The 15,968-nt window shown below is 43.5% G+C and overlaps 1 protein-coding gene across 1 annotated transcript; it reads right to left on the bottom strand.

Moving 5' to 3' along the window:
• Positions 1-5,391: 5,391 nt before the first annotated feature.
• Positions 5,392-7,836, bottom strand: LOC119359129 (origin of replication complex subunit 6-like). Its single transcript, XM_037625452.1, has 10 exons — positions 7,622-7,836; positions 7,487-7,533; positions 7,275-7,379; positions 7,112-7,192; positions 6,857-6,968; positions 6,691-6,753; positions 6,454-6,541; positions 6,240-6,334; positions 5,799-5,892; positions 5,392-5,706 (listed from the first exon to the last, which is right to left on the bottom strand). The coding sequence occupies exons 1-10, from the start codon at positions 7,739-7,741 to the stop codon at positions 5,618-5,620; spliced, it is 894 nt and encodes a 297-aa protein (XP_037481349.1). The 5' UTR covers positions 7,742-7,836; the 3' UTR covers positions 5,392-5,617.
• Positions 7,837-15,968: the final 8,132 nt, after the last annotated feature.

Below are 15,968 nucleotides of genomic sequence, written 5' to 3'. Positions count from 1 at the left end.
CTCTATATACTTGGTAAAGGGTGGAAGGCTCGGCCTCTCGCCTAGTGTTTTGTTCCACTCGTGCCGCCTTAGTTTCCGTCATATCGGTGTTATGTTCCCGGATTTTGCGTTCCTTACGCGGTTGGGTTATAATGGGAACCCCTTGATATTTCGCCTTGATTAAAGCTTTTCCAGCAATGCCCAACATTGGTCTTACCATTTTCCACCTAGCCCTTTTCTTTCCCTTGGGTTCTGCAGACTCATGGGTCATCTTATTTTACCCCCCCCCCCCGGGCCAGTGCTCCTCTGAGTGTTGGTCCCACCGAGCGATGTCCGGGGCTACCAGGGGCAACTCTGGGCTGGCCTACCCGACGTCTTGCTCATCTGAGTGTGCCCTGAGAAAGAGATATGTGCAGCTCCTATCAGGATTTGTCGGCACATTCGGGCGGTGTTGCTGGTCTTGTTTTAACCTGTCAAAGTGTCTTGAGTTACCGAGATACCGAGTCTGATCGGAACGTCTTGGGAGGAGGTCTATTCCTTCGTTGACCGTGAGAGCTTGTCATGGGCTAAGTTGGGGCTCCCCTGCAGGGATTGAACTTTCGAAAGTCGTGCCCGCGGTTATGGGCAGATGGGAATTTGTTAATGTCCGGTTGTAGATAACTTGAACCTTAATTAATTAAAATGAATCAACTGAGTGTGTTACCGTGATGGCCTCTTCTCGGTGGAGTCCGGGAAGTGGACACGGTGTTGGAGTTATGCTTGCGCAGGTTGTTCCTCTAGATTCTCGCTCGCGCATTGCCTCCTCTTCTCGCTCTCTTTTGCGTATAAGTTAGCCACCATATATGCTAGTCGCTTGCTGCAGCTCCACATATATTTTTGCCTTATCCTTCCTATAAGCTTAAATAGTCCTGATCGCGAGGGTGCGAGATTGCTGAGTCCCTGTGGCTCACAGATACTATAACTCCAGATGCAGGTCCAGGTGATTCCGCTCCAGGTGACGAGTACGAGCTCAAGTGGGAGTTTGACGAAGACTCTCAGCGATACTACGTGTCTTTTCCTGACGATCAGTAGTGGTGCCTAGTTGGGGTTTGATTCGGGGCCTTGTCGCATGTTGGGTTTTCTTCTATTTGGCGCCGTAGTCGGGCCTTGAGTGTTTGAATGATGTAATGTTATTTATGTACTTGATTGACGTGGCGAGTGTAAGCCAACTATGTTATCTCCCCTTTTATTATTACATTACATGGGATGTTTGTGAAGATTGCCTAACTTGCGACATATGCCTTCAATGCGATTATGCCTCTAAGTCGTGCCTCGACACGTGAGAGCTATAGTCGCATCGAGGGTGTTACAAGTTGGTAATCAGAGCCTTCCCCGACCTTAGGAGCCCCATTGCTTGATCTTTTTAGCGGCCGAGTTGTGTCTAGAAAAATGTTTTGAGTCTTTAGGAATTATATATTGGAGAGTTTAGGAATTCTTTTTACTTCCCAGTCTCCTCATCACTCTGGTAAGGCATCCTGACGTAGAGTTTTGACTCTTCTCTTCTCAAATTTCACTATAAAAAATTTAGGATCACGCGAGTATCTTGGAATCGTTCTGATGGCTTATGATAAGAATACTGTCTTGGTGCCTCCTGTCAGGGGTTTAGTGGAAGTGTCCCGGGGAGTTGAGCTCTGAGGTGTTGTCATCATAATTTTATCGTTGCAATTCTGGAATACTTGAGATATGTTCGCCGACATCGAAAATCTCTTTTATGCAGTTCGTTGGTGAGATAACCTCGACGCCACCCAGTACTGGGGCGGGAGTTCGGAAGTATCGCCATAACTTGTATAACGGATGCTTTTCGAAGGTTGAGGTAGATGGTTTCCGAAGGTTTCTTGGTTATGTGTTGAAGGATGGATACAGCTGGATGTAGGATTTGCTAGTTTGGGTGAGATATTATGCTTCCCCTGTATCCCCAACACCTGATTGCATAACCGGAAAGGTTCGGGAGTTTCATAGGTGGGAATTCTCGTAGCTCTAGTTCTTCTTCCACGGATATTGGTTTGAGATTGGGATTTCTTACCGATTATTCGTTCTTGATCCGTACCTTGTTGATTTATTTCTCTACCTTAATTCTACGTGGCTTCTCAATTTATGGATATGTGACCATTTCAAGAGGAATGTATTCGTTCATTTTGTTCGGATGTGAAGACTATATGTTGCAATTTTCATTCCATTGGATTCAGCTTCAATATTTATCTGTCAATGTGCTAATGGTGGTCAACCTCTTCAGGATGGCTCCTCCAACGCGCATGACTCTGAATCCTGATCCGCCACCGCCTCCACCTCCTCCAGAGGCATGGCAAGCTGTGATGGCCGCAACCAATTTCTCAAAGTCAAGTGGTCACACCATTCCGACCGTGAAGCTACGTGGGAACGCGAGGATCACCTCCGTTCTGAGTACCCGGAGCTCTTTCAGTCCTAGATCTCGGGACGACATCTTTTCGTAGTGGTGGAGTGTTGTAACGTCCCAGATATAACTTTCCCAATTTGTACTCCAACTCTTGTCGTTTCCGGCGTTAAGTTATATTTATTTCTCGGGTTTGGGTCTTTGTCTCCGTGTGTTGTTTTCTTTGTCATGCATCTCATATCATGTCATCATGTGCATTGTGTTGTTTGAGTTTGCACGTGGTTGATTGTATCTCTGTTGCTTGTTTGTCTTGTTTGGGTAGAGCCGGGAGACGAGTTCGCTACCGAGGAGCCCGTTGAGTTTGCTTGTGAGGATCCAGTCAAATCTGACAACTGTGTAGGCAAGATGATCGTACCCTCGAAATCACTACTATCTTTGCTATGCTAGTTTGCTCGCTCTTTGCTATGCCAATGCTACGATGCCTACCTTTTGCTTGTCAGCCTCCCAATTGCCATGTGAAACCTCTAACCCACCTTGACCTAGCAAACCGTTGATTGGCTATGTTACCGCTTTGCTCAACCCCTCTTATAACGTTGCTAGTTGCAGGTGGAGGTTGGAAGCGTTCCTTGTTGAAACATTTATTTACTCGTTGGGATATCATTATATTGCTATGTTATCTTAATGCCTCTATATACTTGGTAAAGGGTGGAAGGCTCGGCCTCTCGCCTAGTGTTTTGTTTCACTCTTGCCGCCTTAGTTTCCGTCATATCGGTGTTATGTTCCCGGATTTTGCGTTCCTTACGCGCTTGGGTTATAATGGGAACCCCTTGATATTTCGCCTTGATTAAAACTTTTCCAGCAATGCCCAACATTGGTCTTACCATTTGCCACCTAGCCCTTTTCTTTTCCTTGGGTTCTGCAGACTCATGGGTCATCTTATTTTACACCCCCCTCCGGGCCAGTGCTCCTCTGAGTGTTGGTCCCACCGAGCGATGTCCGGGGCTACCAGGGGCAACTCTGGGCTGGCCTACCCGATGTCTTGCTCATCTGAGTGTGCCCTGAGAAAGAGATATGTGCAGCTCCTATCGGGATTTGTCGGCACATTCGGGCGGTGTTGTTGGTCTTGTTTTAACCTGTCGAAGTGTCTTGAGTTACCGAGATACCGAGTCTGATCGGAACGTCTTGGGAGGAGGTCTATTCCTTCGTTGACCATGAGAGTTTGTCATGGGCTAAGTTGGGACTCTCCTGCAGGGATTGAACTTTCGAAAGCCGTGCCCACGGTTATGGGCAGATGGGAATTTGTTAATGTCCGGTTGTAGATAACTTGAACCTTAATTAATTAAAATGAATCAACTGAGTGTGTTACCGTGATGGCCTCTTCTCGGTGGAGTCCGGGAAGTGGACACGGTGTTGGAGTTATGCTTGCGCAGGTTGTTCCTCTAGATTCTTGCTCGCGCATTGCCTCCTCTTCTCGCTCTCTTTTGCGTATAAGTTAGCCACCATATATGCTAGTCGCTTGCTGCAGCTCCACATATATTTTTGCCTTATCCTTCCTATAAGCTTAAATAGTCCTGATCGCGAGGGTGCGAGATTGCTGAGTCCCTGTGGCTCACAGATACTATAACTCCAGATGCAGGTCCAGGTGATTCCGCTCCAGGTGACGAGTACGAGCTCAAGTGAGAGTTTGACGAAGACTCTCAGCGATACTACGTGTCTTTTCCTGACGATCAGTAGTGGTGCCTAGTTGGGGTTTGATTCGGGGCCTTGTCGCATGTTGGGTTTTCTTCTGTTTTGGCGCCGTAGTCGGGCCTTGAGTGTTTGAATGATGTAATGTTATTTATGTACTTGATTGACGTGGCGAGTGTAAGTCAACTATGTTATCTCCCCTTTTATTATTACATTACATGGGATGTTTGTGAAGATTGCCTAACTTGCGACATATGCCTTCAATGCGATTATGCCTCTAAGTCGTGCCTCGACACGTGGGAGCTATAGTCGCATCGAGGGTGTTACAGGCATGGTCTATGGTGTTTTCGTTGTCACGGTGTGGCTAGGGAGTGGGAAGCCATTCGACAGTGGTTGCGACTCTCCTAGTCCTTGAAGGTGTAGACTGATTGCAGGGCAAGCTGGCAACTTTTCTCGGTTTTCTTGGTATCGGATCTCCTTTCGACTGATGTTTTGTATTGCCTTTCATCTTTTAGAAAATGGAAATGGTTCAGGCCGACTTTTGTCCACCATGAAGCTACATGTAGCCGTTGTTTTGTATCGCCTTTCATCTTTTAGAAAATGAAAATGGTTTGGGCCGACTTTTGCCCACCATGGTGCCCGTAAAAGAATAATTAAATGATAGCATCAGATCGTCCACCCCACCATCGTGATTTGTTGTCAGTTTCGCGTAGGCTTCAGGGTCACGACTCACGAGAGAGCGTTGGCTTCCCTACCAGGCGACTTTTGCACATGCCCTAGCACGATTCGTTTTCTAAGTTTGCGCAACGCACACATTTTAAAAGAGTGCTAGGAAAAACTACCCGGCCTGCATTTTTCAATCCGGGCGACGCAAATATCTTGGCAGCGCAGCGGAAAGGCTCCCGATCGCCTCGTCGCCGAGCACTAGGGAGCACCGAAACACATGGGCGTCAGGCAGCAACAAGGAGGCGTGAGTGGGCACCGGTGACGGCGTGAAAAGTGACGACCCAAGCATCAGAAAACGGCTGAAAGATGTCCGAATGCCCTACAAAATTGCAGACCCAACGACCCGAAAATGCAACCTAGTGGTGGAGGCAGGCTAAAGCGCGCAGCCCTCCACAGAGGACAGTGCACTTGGTCGAGAGCTGTTTGGTTTAATACTGTATTTAGCATACCACTTTTTTTCTATCCAAAAGACAGGACAGAAATATCTTCCAGTTGGAGATGAAATGGTCGTCCAGTAGGCGAGCACTCAGGATCTGCGCCGCGTACCTAACACGGCGCAAATATCACAGCGGAACTGGAGGCCCGACGAGCCGGTGGTTGGTGACGGCATGTAAACGGGCGACTGTCAAGAGATTCCCACCCCGTGCACATAATCAAACAAGCATGCCACCGCCGTTTACAGAAGAGCATCCCCTGATTGTATAACACTTTGTACCATGTCAGCGCCTTACAAAACATATCAAAAACGAAGAGGAATGGAGCCAGAAGTGCCCTTTTTGCATCAAGGATTGTGCATGACACTCCAACTCCCAGGCTTCAGTTCCCTTACATGTTCATTTAGCTAGCTGGTGGCGGCACTTCCAAGGCGGCGTCTGGCAGTTTCTTCTTGAAGTTGAGCTGAGCTTGCTTCCTGGGCTTAGTAGGGTCTAAGACAAACCAGAGAGGTAATTTAGCTTCATGGGTAGTGCGAGGGTTCGAGTGGCCTAGACCGCAATGTAAACAAGTCCCAAGTACTAACCTGGTTTGGCTTGCTTGTTGGTGGAGATAACTGAAGACTTCCACTGATTGTACGCTTGTTTCTCCATCTTCTTGTGCCTTTTGTGGGTTGGTAGCTGAAATTGCAAGAATCAGGCAGCAGTCGCAAGCAGGACATAAACAACAAAATATCAAACTGCAAACTACATGACAAAAACCAGTGTCCATGTGTCTGGCAAACGAGATGCTATAACAATTACTAGCTGCAAGTCTATGTTCCCTCTTATATAGATGCATTTGATCTCACTTCATCAGTGCCTTCTGGTTAATCAAGTACTCCCTCCATTCCATAATTCTTGTCATGGTTTTGGTTCAAACTTGGAACGCAGTGAGTACCAAACTATTATGGCTTTATGTCATGAATTTCAGAAGTGGCAATCAGCATAATACTTGAAAGGTAAAGGGACATTAAGCAGGTTCATACATCTAGCTCATCATCATTGTCATCCCCAGATGATTCATCAGAATGATCGCTGTCATCCTCATGTTTCCTTTTGCTAGGCAAAACATCCAGCAGTTCTACATCAACAATTGCAAATTACAAGCTATTAGAAAAAATGGCAATCACTCAATCCACAAACTTTTAGCATATCATGTATGAAGAATGATTGCATCAATATTAGAGCATGCGCAGATACCTCTATTCCCTTTGATGGAGGTTGGATCCTTCTTCTCCTTGGCTATCCCAAAAACATCAAAACAAAGGTCTCCCATGGATGTTGAAACCTGCAACCAGCACAAATAACAGTCAAAACAGGATAATGTGTAGCACCAATCTAAACATTTTTGTGATGACAAACTTAGCAGACGCTAGCATATATGAGATGAGGGAATGGACAACTGTATGCAAAGATAAGACATTTCAGGTCCATTACCGTTGTAAATTCAGAGCTAGATGTACCACAAAGTTCAATTAGCTTCAGTTTGTCAACTTTGAGCTGCAGGGAAATTGAGGAAAGGTTTAGTGCTACAAGAAGCAAATCATTTATACGCCTCCAACTAGCATGCAAAGTGAACCATTTTTACTGATTCAGCTGTCACCTTATGCCTCTTCGCACATAAATAGAATGCTGCTGCAGTAAACACTGGGCGGCCAAAGTCCGTGCTTGAGCGTCGAGAAGGAGGCAATGCAGCCAGGAAACGTTCTTTGTACCTGAAACATACAATGTCACCATCAGTATATCATTCAAGGCTTCAGGCATCAAGGTCTTTGCATCCCAGGCCAATTGTACATCCAATCATCTACAGCAAGTTAGCCTTGCAGCACAACAGAACTAGCAAAGGGAGCAGACTTACAGCGCCAATCCCTTCTGCACAAAAGGTATCAACCTGACACAGCCGAACTGGATGCCCAATTCACGCACATCCAGTGTCGTCCTACAAGAAGAAATCGCTCAATTCAGTAAGGCTAGTCACTTGCGTGTGTCAATTAGCAGAACAGAAGTGCAAAGTGGCATACTTGACACCAAGCCCATTCTGCAGCGCATTGAATGATCTGATGAATGCCTTCTCGGACATCCCACTCATCCGCACCGCCTCCGACCGATCAAATATCACTTGAAACCTGGACAATCACAGACAAAGCAAACGGATCAATAATGCCTTTGACCAACCAAGAGAATGCTCGAAACGGGAAATTCGTCGAGCACTTGGAGAGCAAGCCAAACTCACTTGGTCGCGGCGATCTCGAGGCAGATGATGGCCTTGCACACCTCCCCCTGCGCGAAACCAGCGTCAGAGACACGCACACCGGAGAGATCGAGGGAGGGGAAGAAGCGAGTGAAGGGGCGGGTGCGGGATGCTTACGATGCCGAGGACGGAGGAGTCGAAGTTGATGTCGCAGAGGCGGCGGAGCTCGGCGGCCTTGCGCACGACGGGGCGGGACCCGGAGAGGCCGAGGCGGGCGGCGATCGCCGACATGTCCATGGCCGCCGGCGCCGGCGGTGGGTTGGTGGCTGGAATTGGCGCGAAGCGGGAGCGGGGGCGGGAGGGGAAGACGGTTTCGGCATTGGAGGGGGGAAATAGTGGCCGATCTGGTCGGTTTTCGGATTGTTTTGGCGGGGAAGGGAGATGACGCGCGCTGGGAATATGCTATTTTTCGCGCCTATGCCCTTCCGACGGAGTGGCGGCTTCGGAGGCCAGTGGGTGGGCGGGCTTGGTTGCTGGGTTGGGTTACGCTCGGGTGGGCTGGTGAGTGGTCTGCCTAGATGATGAGTGGATCTGCTACTTATTTTCAAGGAAAATAGTAAGGCCCAAAGAAATATACAAGAGAAAATTAATAAAACATTAAAATTTTATAAAGGGCCGTGCTGCGTGTCGGCCAGCGGATCTTAGAGATTTTTGGAACATGGGTGTTGTCGCGGAAGGGATTTTTGCAACAAAGATGATGTTAGAGATATTTTTTCTTAATATTTTTTTGCAACATGGATGCTATTACGGAAGTAAATTTTGTAACACACATGATGTTGCAGAAAAAGTACAAAAACGGGTACTCAATGACATGAGTCGCACGGAGGAGGTGACGGGCGCTCGTGTGCGGTCCACCGACTGAAACGAAGCGTCTTCACTTTTAGGAAGTGATCCCATGAATAATAATGAAGGGAGTGCCCATTCTTCATATACTGGAATCCTTCATATACTGGAAGAATATATCCAAGCCAATAATCATACATTAATTATTTATCTAACAATCAATATTTTCAAAGTTATGTACAACTTTGGATTGCGGACCATCTGGCAAAGCACACAAGTCCCAATTGTGGCTCTCTATGCAACCATATGTGTTATTTGCATGCATTTCACTTGCCCTTCCGGATTTGTACAAATTAAAGATTGACCCCCTCCCTCCTCCCCTTGGTTTTTGATCCATCCTCGTGGAAGGGTTTCAACAACGTCGAATCGTGGTGGTATGGCTTTATGCAAGGTAGTTGATGTCGCTATAAGGGCATGGCATCGCTTGCAAGGCTAGTGTGTCTTGGGGAAAATGGGAAAAGCTCAATGCGAGGATCATTAATATTAAATACGCTACACCGGCCGTTGTCTTCACAATAATTTGTAGCAAGGCTAATAATTGGGTGAATGCAGGAGCCAAAGACTTGTGTAATAATATGCCGGAAGAGTAGACTTTGTTCTTGCAGGGTGTCCCTCAAACATGTACTTTTATTGAACACTTCCTTTTAATTAAACTAGATGATACCCCGCGCGTTGCTGTGGAAAATTTGTATCACCGCGGACGTGCCAAAGGTTAATTCATAGTAGCAAGTAGTGTAACGTATAAAAAATATGGATCAAAATCATTACCCTATAAACATGAAAAATATGTTAAGGATTTGGTATGGTACAATTGCAAGTAGAAGCTGACCGAAGAGTACTAATGACATTTTTCTTGATTACAAAGGTGATTGCTCTACTAATAAAATAATTCTAAATTTAGGCAACATAATTACTAATTTTATGTAGAATCTATAGTGTGGTTTGTAAGAAGCTGCATGCATTGTTGATGATGTAGCATGTGAGGTCGTCTCATAAGGAAATTCTCAAAGAAATAATAGAGAAGACAACATTTTGTATATGTGAATTGAATATGAAACACTCGGATGAGTTCATAAGAGAGGCCTCTATAAAAAGAGAAAGAAATGCAAAAAAGTAGGATAGATAAATATGAACAAAAATGATTTTCTATTTTCTGCTGTCAAAAGATATAACATGCCTTACCTTTTACCCTCATAATTACATGTGAAGTATAGAATGTAACTACACATGGTAAGAAATTAGATGTGTGAACTAATCTGATAGTCTCAATGTAGATAGATATCATAATCCTTTCAACTGATCCATGCATCTTAAAAATGAAGAACCATATTTTTGGAGCTGTAGGAAATAAGGAACAAACTCATACTCTCCCTACGAATATAAGATGTTTTAGATCACTAATTTAATGATTAAAGATGTCTTATATTTATTTATAGTGGGAGTACATTTTATTGGCACATCAAGAGCAGTAAATGTATAAGACATATTCTTTTCCATGCATTTATCTCACTTGATGCATGACGTCGTCACAGAGATTACAATACTACGTGCTTCATATAATTAGTCAAAATCATGGATTCTAGGGTCAGAAGTTGATGGGCTCGTGGATATGGATTTTTCATGCACAAAGTTCCTTTTGCATCCACGTTGCACACATGCATACAAGCCGCTTCTGCACACATGGGCGTTTCATTTATTTTTTGGAAAAAGGACCAAAATAAATCTGAGGAAATATCATTAATCGGATAGTGGAAAACTCTCAATCACTCCAGAGTTCGATGGTGCATCTAGACAAAACTGAAACCTGCAAGAAGAATTTTTTTGTATCAGCCAATACAGCCAGAACGAAAATAACCCTGACACAGTCAATTAAGAACAGCCGTTATGAATATAATATAGCAAAGAATGGTATGGCAGTCCAAGGATACCTGATATGATTCCCAATATGTAAAGTGATAACATGCTTGTATCCATCCACTCCGGGGTACAATTTTATATGAGATACTCCCTTCGTTTCAAATTACTCGTTGCAGAAATGAATGTATCTAGAACTAAAATACATCTAGATACATCCATACCTGCGACAAGTAATTCGGAACGGAGGGAGTACATCAGAGGGGAGCGGAGAGATACACACGCATGCTTTACACAACAAACTTAGGTGCCTGATCCTATCTTTACGGGAGCTGATGGTATGTTCGGCATGATTGCATGCATGGCCGCTTAACCGAACGGCCCGTGAGATTTGCTCATATGAGAACGTAGAATCGCTTCAGATCGCAAGAACAAAATTATGAACTTTTCCAGGATCGCCAATTGCATAACCTAAATCGCCTTATATTACCTGCCAACCATACGGAGTAATCCATGGAGGGACGCAGGCTGTACGTTGGCTTCTGGGTGAATTCAAGAAAAATGATGATGGACTGGATTAGCTTGAACCAAAGATGACGACGGCGCCGACAACACGATCAACACTTCAGCTTCTATAGGCTTGAACGACCATCTCGAGACTGATGTCGGCAAGACCGCTGTGTTGGCTATGACTCTCGGACGAAGTTTAAGTTGGGCGTGGAGATGGGAGGCAGCCGGAAGAGGAGTAGAGCTATGAAGGGGCTCTTGATTTCCAAGGCTTTATAGATCGAATAGGAGAGGTCCAGGGATCCGCTTACACTAGTAGAAAAAAAGCCTTTTATCCTGATTCTAGAGGACGGGTCATTATAAAGGTCCTCCCCTTTAGTCCCGGTTCTTATATGAACCGGGACTAAAGGCCCTCCACGTGGCTGCTGTCTGGAGGTCTACCTTTAGTCCCAGTTGGTAACAAATCTTTTTTCCGATTTTTTTGATTCAAGCTTATACGAACCGGGACTAAAGGATTTTTTTTAATGATTTTTTTGAAATATTATCCTGATTTTAAAATTTCTAATTATTTTAACCTCTAATCTCTAATCACCTCTCATCACTGCTCAATTTAATCTCTAATCACCCCTCATCATTCCAAACCATCTAACTTTTCGGATGGTCACACATCCTCCCACTCCCCCAGCCTGAGCACGCTTAACTTTCGGATTCTATTCTCCCTTGTTTCCAAGTCTGCACTTGTTGTTTTCCTGACAATAGTAAGATGTAAATCCTATTAACCCTCAGGAGTTTAGCTCGAGCATGAAGTCACAAATTTCACTGTTTGAGTTTGAAACTATTGTTCTAAAAAACAATAATTATTTAGTAACACTAATATTTCTTGAATAAGTAGTTTGACCATTGTTTGACCACAATTTGACTAGATTTGACCAAAATTTAAAAAAACTGAAATAATTATTTAGTAACACTAATATTCTTGAATAATTATTTAGTAACACTAATATTCTTGAATAATTAGTTTGATCATAGTTTGACTAGATTTAATGAAAATTTTCCTTTTGAAATTTGAGGATTCTAAAAATTTGCAAATAGGCTGTAGGCTATCAAAATAGGATGCGGATTTTCGTGCTGAACATTTGGATATATTATTCGTTTTTTTCTGACATCGTATGCAAAAGTTATAGCTGTTTTATATTTTTCCTACACTTTTTGCAAAACATGTATTTGTTGAAGTTTTTAAATTTTCCTAACCAGTAGATGTAGTAACATAACTACATCTCGAAGGATTTTAACTTTTGAAGTTTTTATCATTTTCTTTTACTTTTTACAAAACAGAAAAGGCGATACAGGGGGTAGGATTTGAAAGTTGCATCATTAGTACCGGTTCGTGGCACAAACCAGTACTAATGGGCATCGCACCCTTTAGTCCTGGTTCGTGGCACTAACCGAGACTAAAGGTCCCATTTGAACCGGGAGTAATGCCTGTACGGTGCCCTAGCCGCTCGAACCGGGACTAATGCTCACATTAGTCCCGATTCGTAATGCAACCGGGATTAATGCTCTTTTCTGGCCGAACCAAAGCCCCTTGTTTTCTACTAGTGTTAGTGGAGTAGCGCCTGTTCGGTTGCCTAGATCCTAACTGGACGGAGGAAGATACACATGTAGGGGAAGAGGAAGGGACGGGACATGATGAGATGTGTAGATCAAAGCAGCGTGTTAGATGCACCTGACCTCTTTGACTACCTCACTTACAATAGAAGATGGAAGAGCAACCGATGAGGGATGGCTGATCATTTGTGCTAAATAGAAGGATCGAGGTGCTGTCAAAAAAAGGATAGAGGGGTGGCTGATCCTTTCTGCTAAATAAAAGTGGTGTCTAAAGAGCAAACGATCGAGGAGTAAATAAAAGCTGCATCTCATGATCAATTAGTTTTTTTTTCTAAGGTGGAATGTGTGGGGCATGTGGGATGACGTGGATACCTTGCATGTCAAGTGTAGCATGATTTGTTGGAGTTTTTTTTTTGATGTGAAATGTGTGGGGCATGTAGGATGATGTGGATAGCTTGCATGTTAAGAGAAATAAGATAATGGGGATGAACTATTTAGATACTAGATGATGCCCCGCACGTTGTTGCAGGATTATTTTGCAATATTTTTCTAAGATATTAATACTTTTATGGAAATAAGAATATTCGAAGAAATAATATGTGAGCTAAATCTAAAAATACATATGGTTTGTTGTGTTTGATTATTGTATTTTTGTAAAATATTTATTAAATATATCATGCATGTTTGAATGTTGAAGTCAACCTTTTCCTATGACTCATTGAATGCTGAAGTGGGTCTTTTCTAATGCATGTTGCTTGATGAGGTGGCATGCTTGCATGTTGAGAGAAATAGGTTAGTGGGGCTAGCTATTTAGATATAGAAGATTATAGATGTGGCAAATCTTTTACCATTAAAAAAAGTTTAGCATGTGCACGGCATTGCAGCAACAAAGGTTGCACAAAAATGTTTATTTAACTGGATACTCTATCACTTTTTTTGTTGTATTTGTAGAAAACTCTACTGCCCACGGCTTTCTCCATCTTCCCATCGGCCCTGCTTATATGTCAGTTTTTCAACTGCAGTCATCACGAAGCTTCAACAAATCGGAGCTAGCTGTGATTGTGAGACAGGCATGGCAGGGAGGCAACGAAGCACATTGGCACTTTGGCAGTGCCCAGCGGGTAGGAACCTACAGGGCCGACGAGACGCTGTGTGGGCCATGAGGGAGCTGGCCCAACCGCCGTATAGGCCTCGGCCGTGCATAACTCTCCTTTTTTCTTTTCTAAAAAAAAAGCATAACTCTCCATGTGATAGTGTGGTGCTGTTGTCGTGCTTTGGGTATGTGGCTTGTATCTTATTTTGTCTCAGTCGCTCGATGAGACAGCACTGTACGTAGCACGATCATTAGAGGCAATTGGGAGGCGAATATAGCTCCGAGGGAGGGCCCATGTACACCATACAAGTTTGCTCCTGAATCGAGATCGAGTACAGCGAGCTAGGGTCATGCAGGCACGTGCCTCCCCACATGCGTACGTATGTACACACGTACTGGGATGTGCAGTGCTTCTACATCGAATGCTCTCCCATCATGAAATGGCCGATCAGGTCAATAATAATTCGACAGCAAAGATCTATGTGTGCATGACCGAGACGAGAATGATAGACAGATCGACCGGCAGGGCGATCTCGAACCACAAAGAACATGGTGCGTGCATGACCTCCTGGCCGATTGCATGCATCCCCAAACAACGATCGATCGATAACTCGCACTGTCGACTGTAGTGGCTCGAGCGGGGAGGCACGGGAGGGCGCGCGCGCCAGGGTACGTCGACCGGAGCGCGACCTCCGCCGATTTCGTGCGCGGAGCAACGGATGGCGGCGGCACCGACCGACCGGCCGCGGGCACCGTCGCGTCGACAGCGTGGTGTTAGATTCCCCTCGACAAAACCGTCGACAGCGTGATGTCTGAGCTGACTTTCTCCACCTCCACACCATCCGTCGCTGCCTCACTGTGCACCCGTCGTGCTCAGCACGCATACAGATACAGTACCACTGGCTGTTACTTAATCGCTTTATTCCAGTGATCAATAATCTCTTGGGATAAATCTCGTAGTTTGTGTGATCTACATTAAGCGATCGGTCAGTGTTGCCAATTGGCGCCACCACTAGACCAGTTGTTTTACTGCTCGGAGTCCGGACGAAACATTGCAAGGTCACAAACGTACTCACGGAGCAATGCCCTCTCGATTTTGTTGAGGCTATGCAAAGAGCTCGGAGGCACAATTAGGCCTTCTACAATGGAAGGTGCTTAGAGGAGGTGCTTAGAGAAATAAATCAAACCTTTTTTAAACATCGGTGCTTATTTGTACAGGATAGACACTTAACTAAGCGTCTCTTCTGTAGAAATAGGCACCGGCGCTTCAGAAAAATCCGATTTATTTTTCTAAGCATCTGTCTAAGCACCTCCCATTGTACAAGGCCTTAGAGGCGAACACGTACGTACTTGCTGCTGGGAGGAGAACTGCTGCTCGAAGATTGAGTATCACTACCATCAATGGGATTTATAGTTTTAACACAAGGATAAATTTCATGATGCTTTCAAGAAGAAACATGACATGTCGGCCAGACTGTCTCGAGCCCAACCTGCTGTGGTCCACATGAGACTGTACACATCCCATTCTTTGCAATCGTGAACACTTTTCAAATTTGTGAATATTTTTTAATAGGTGAACATTTCTCGAAATTTGGGAAAAATTTCTGGAATTCACAAACAATTTTTTTGTTTTGACAGTTTTTTAAATTCATGAACATTTTTTTAATTGATGTTTTTTTGAATTATGAAACAATTTTTAAATTCTCAAGCATTTCTTGAACTTCGGGCACATTTTTACAAAAAAAACATGAACACAATTTTAATTTTCTAATATCATTTCAAATTTATGATTGTTTTTGAATACGCTGTTGTTTTAAAATCATGAACCTCATCTGTCGTGGTCCACATGAGACTGCACAAATGTCATTATTCAAAATCATGAACATTTTTTGAATTTGTGATTTTTTAAATTGTTAACATTTTTAATGGGTGAAAAATTCTCGAATTTTGGGAACAATTTTTGGAAGTCATGAACATTTTTTTGTTTTGATATTTTTCTAATTCATGAACATTTTTCGAATAGATGTACTTTTCTTAATTTTGAATTTTTTAATTCGCAGACATTTCTTGAATACTATGATTTTTTTAAAAATCATGAAGATTTTTTTATTTGTGAATATTATTTAAAATTCGTGAACATATTTTGAATATGCTGTGGTTTTTGATAATTATGAACATTTTTTGAGTACGCAAACATTTTTTCTCAATCACAAAAAATTTTTGGATCCATAAAATCATGAATTTTTTTGAGTATGCAAACATTTTTTCACAATCACAAACATTTTTTGAATCCATAAAATCATGAACATTTTATGAAATCACAAACATATTATGATTCTCAAATATTTTTTAAAAATTTCACTATTTTTTAAAATTTGAAACTTCTTTGAAATCCTGAATTATATTAAAGAAGGAAAAAAATGAAAAGATAAAAGGTAGAAAAACAGGGCGTCCCTCCCCGCACATGGGCCGGCCTAGAAAATGTGCGGGGCGAGGGATGTGCGTGTTTCCTGCATATTGAGCGGGTAGGTCGATGAATAGGAGTTTCCCTTTTTCCTC

The sequence above is a fragment of the Triticum dicoccoides genome, chromosome 2A (genome assembly GCF_002162155.2).
Source record: "Triticum dicoccoides isolate Atlit2015 ecotype Zavitan chromosome 2A, WEW_v2.0, whole genome shotgun sequence".
Lineage (NCBI taxonomy): Eukaryota > Viridiplantae > Streptophyta > Magnoliopsida > Poales > Poaceae > Triticum > Triticum dicoccoides.
This window is presented reverse-complemented; position numbering and strand designations above follow the sequence as displayed.

Excerpts from the sequence above, each read along its gene's own strand:
- LOC119359129 (XM_037625452.1), bottom strand. The coding sequence starts at position 7,741 with ATGGACATGTCGGCGATCGCCGCCCGCCTCGGCCTCTCCGGGTCCCGC. Across the intron at positions 6,969-7,111 it reads GTGCAGAAGGGATTGGCGCT|GTACAAAGAACGTTTCCTGG; the intron begins GTAAGTCTGCTC and ends TGTATGTTTCAG. Across the intron at positions 6,754-6,856 it reads TATGTGCGAAGAGGCATAAG|CTCAAAGTTGACAAACTGAA; the intron begins GTGACAGCTGAA and ends ATTTCCCTGCAG.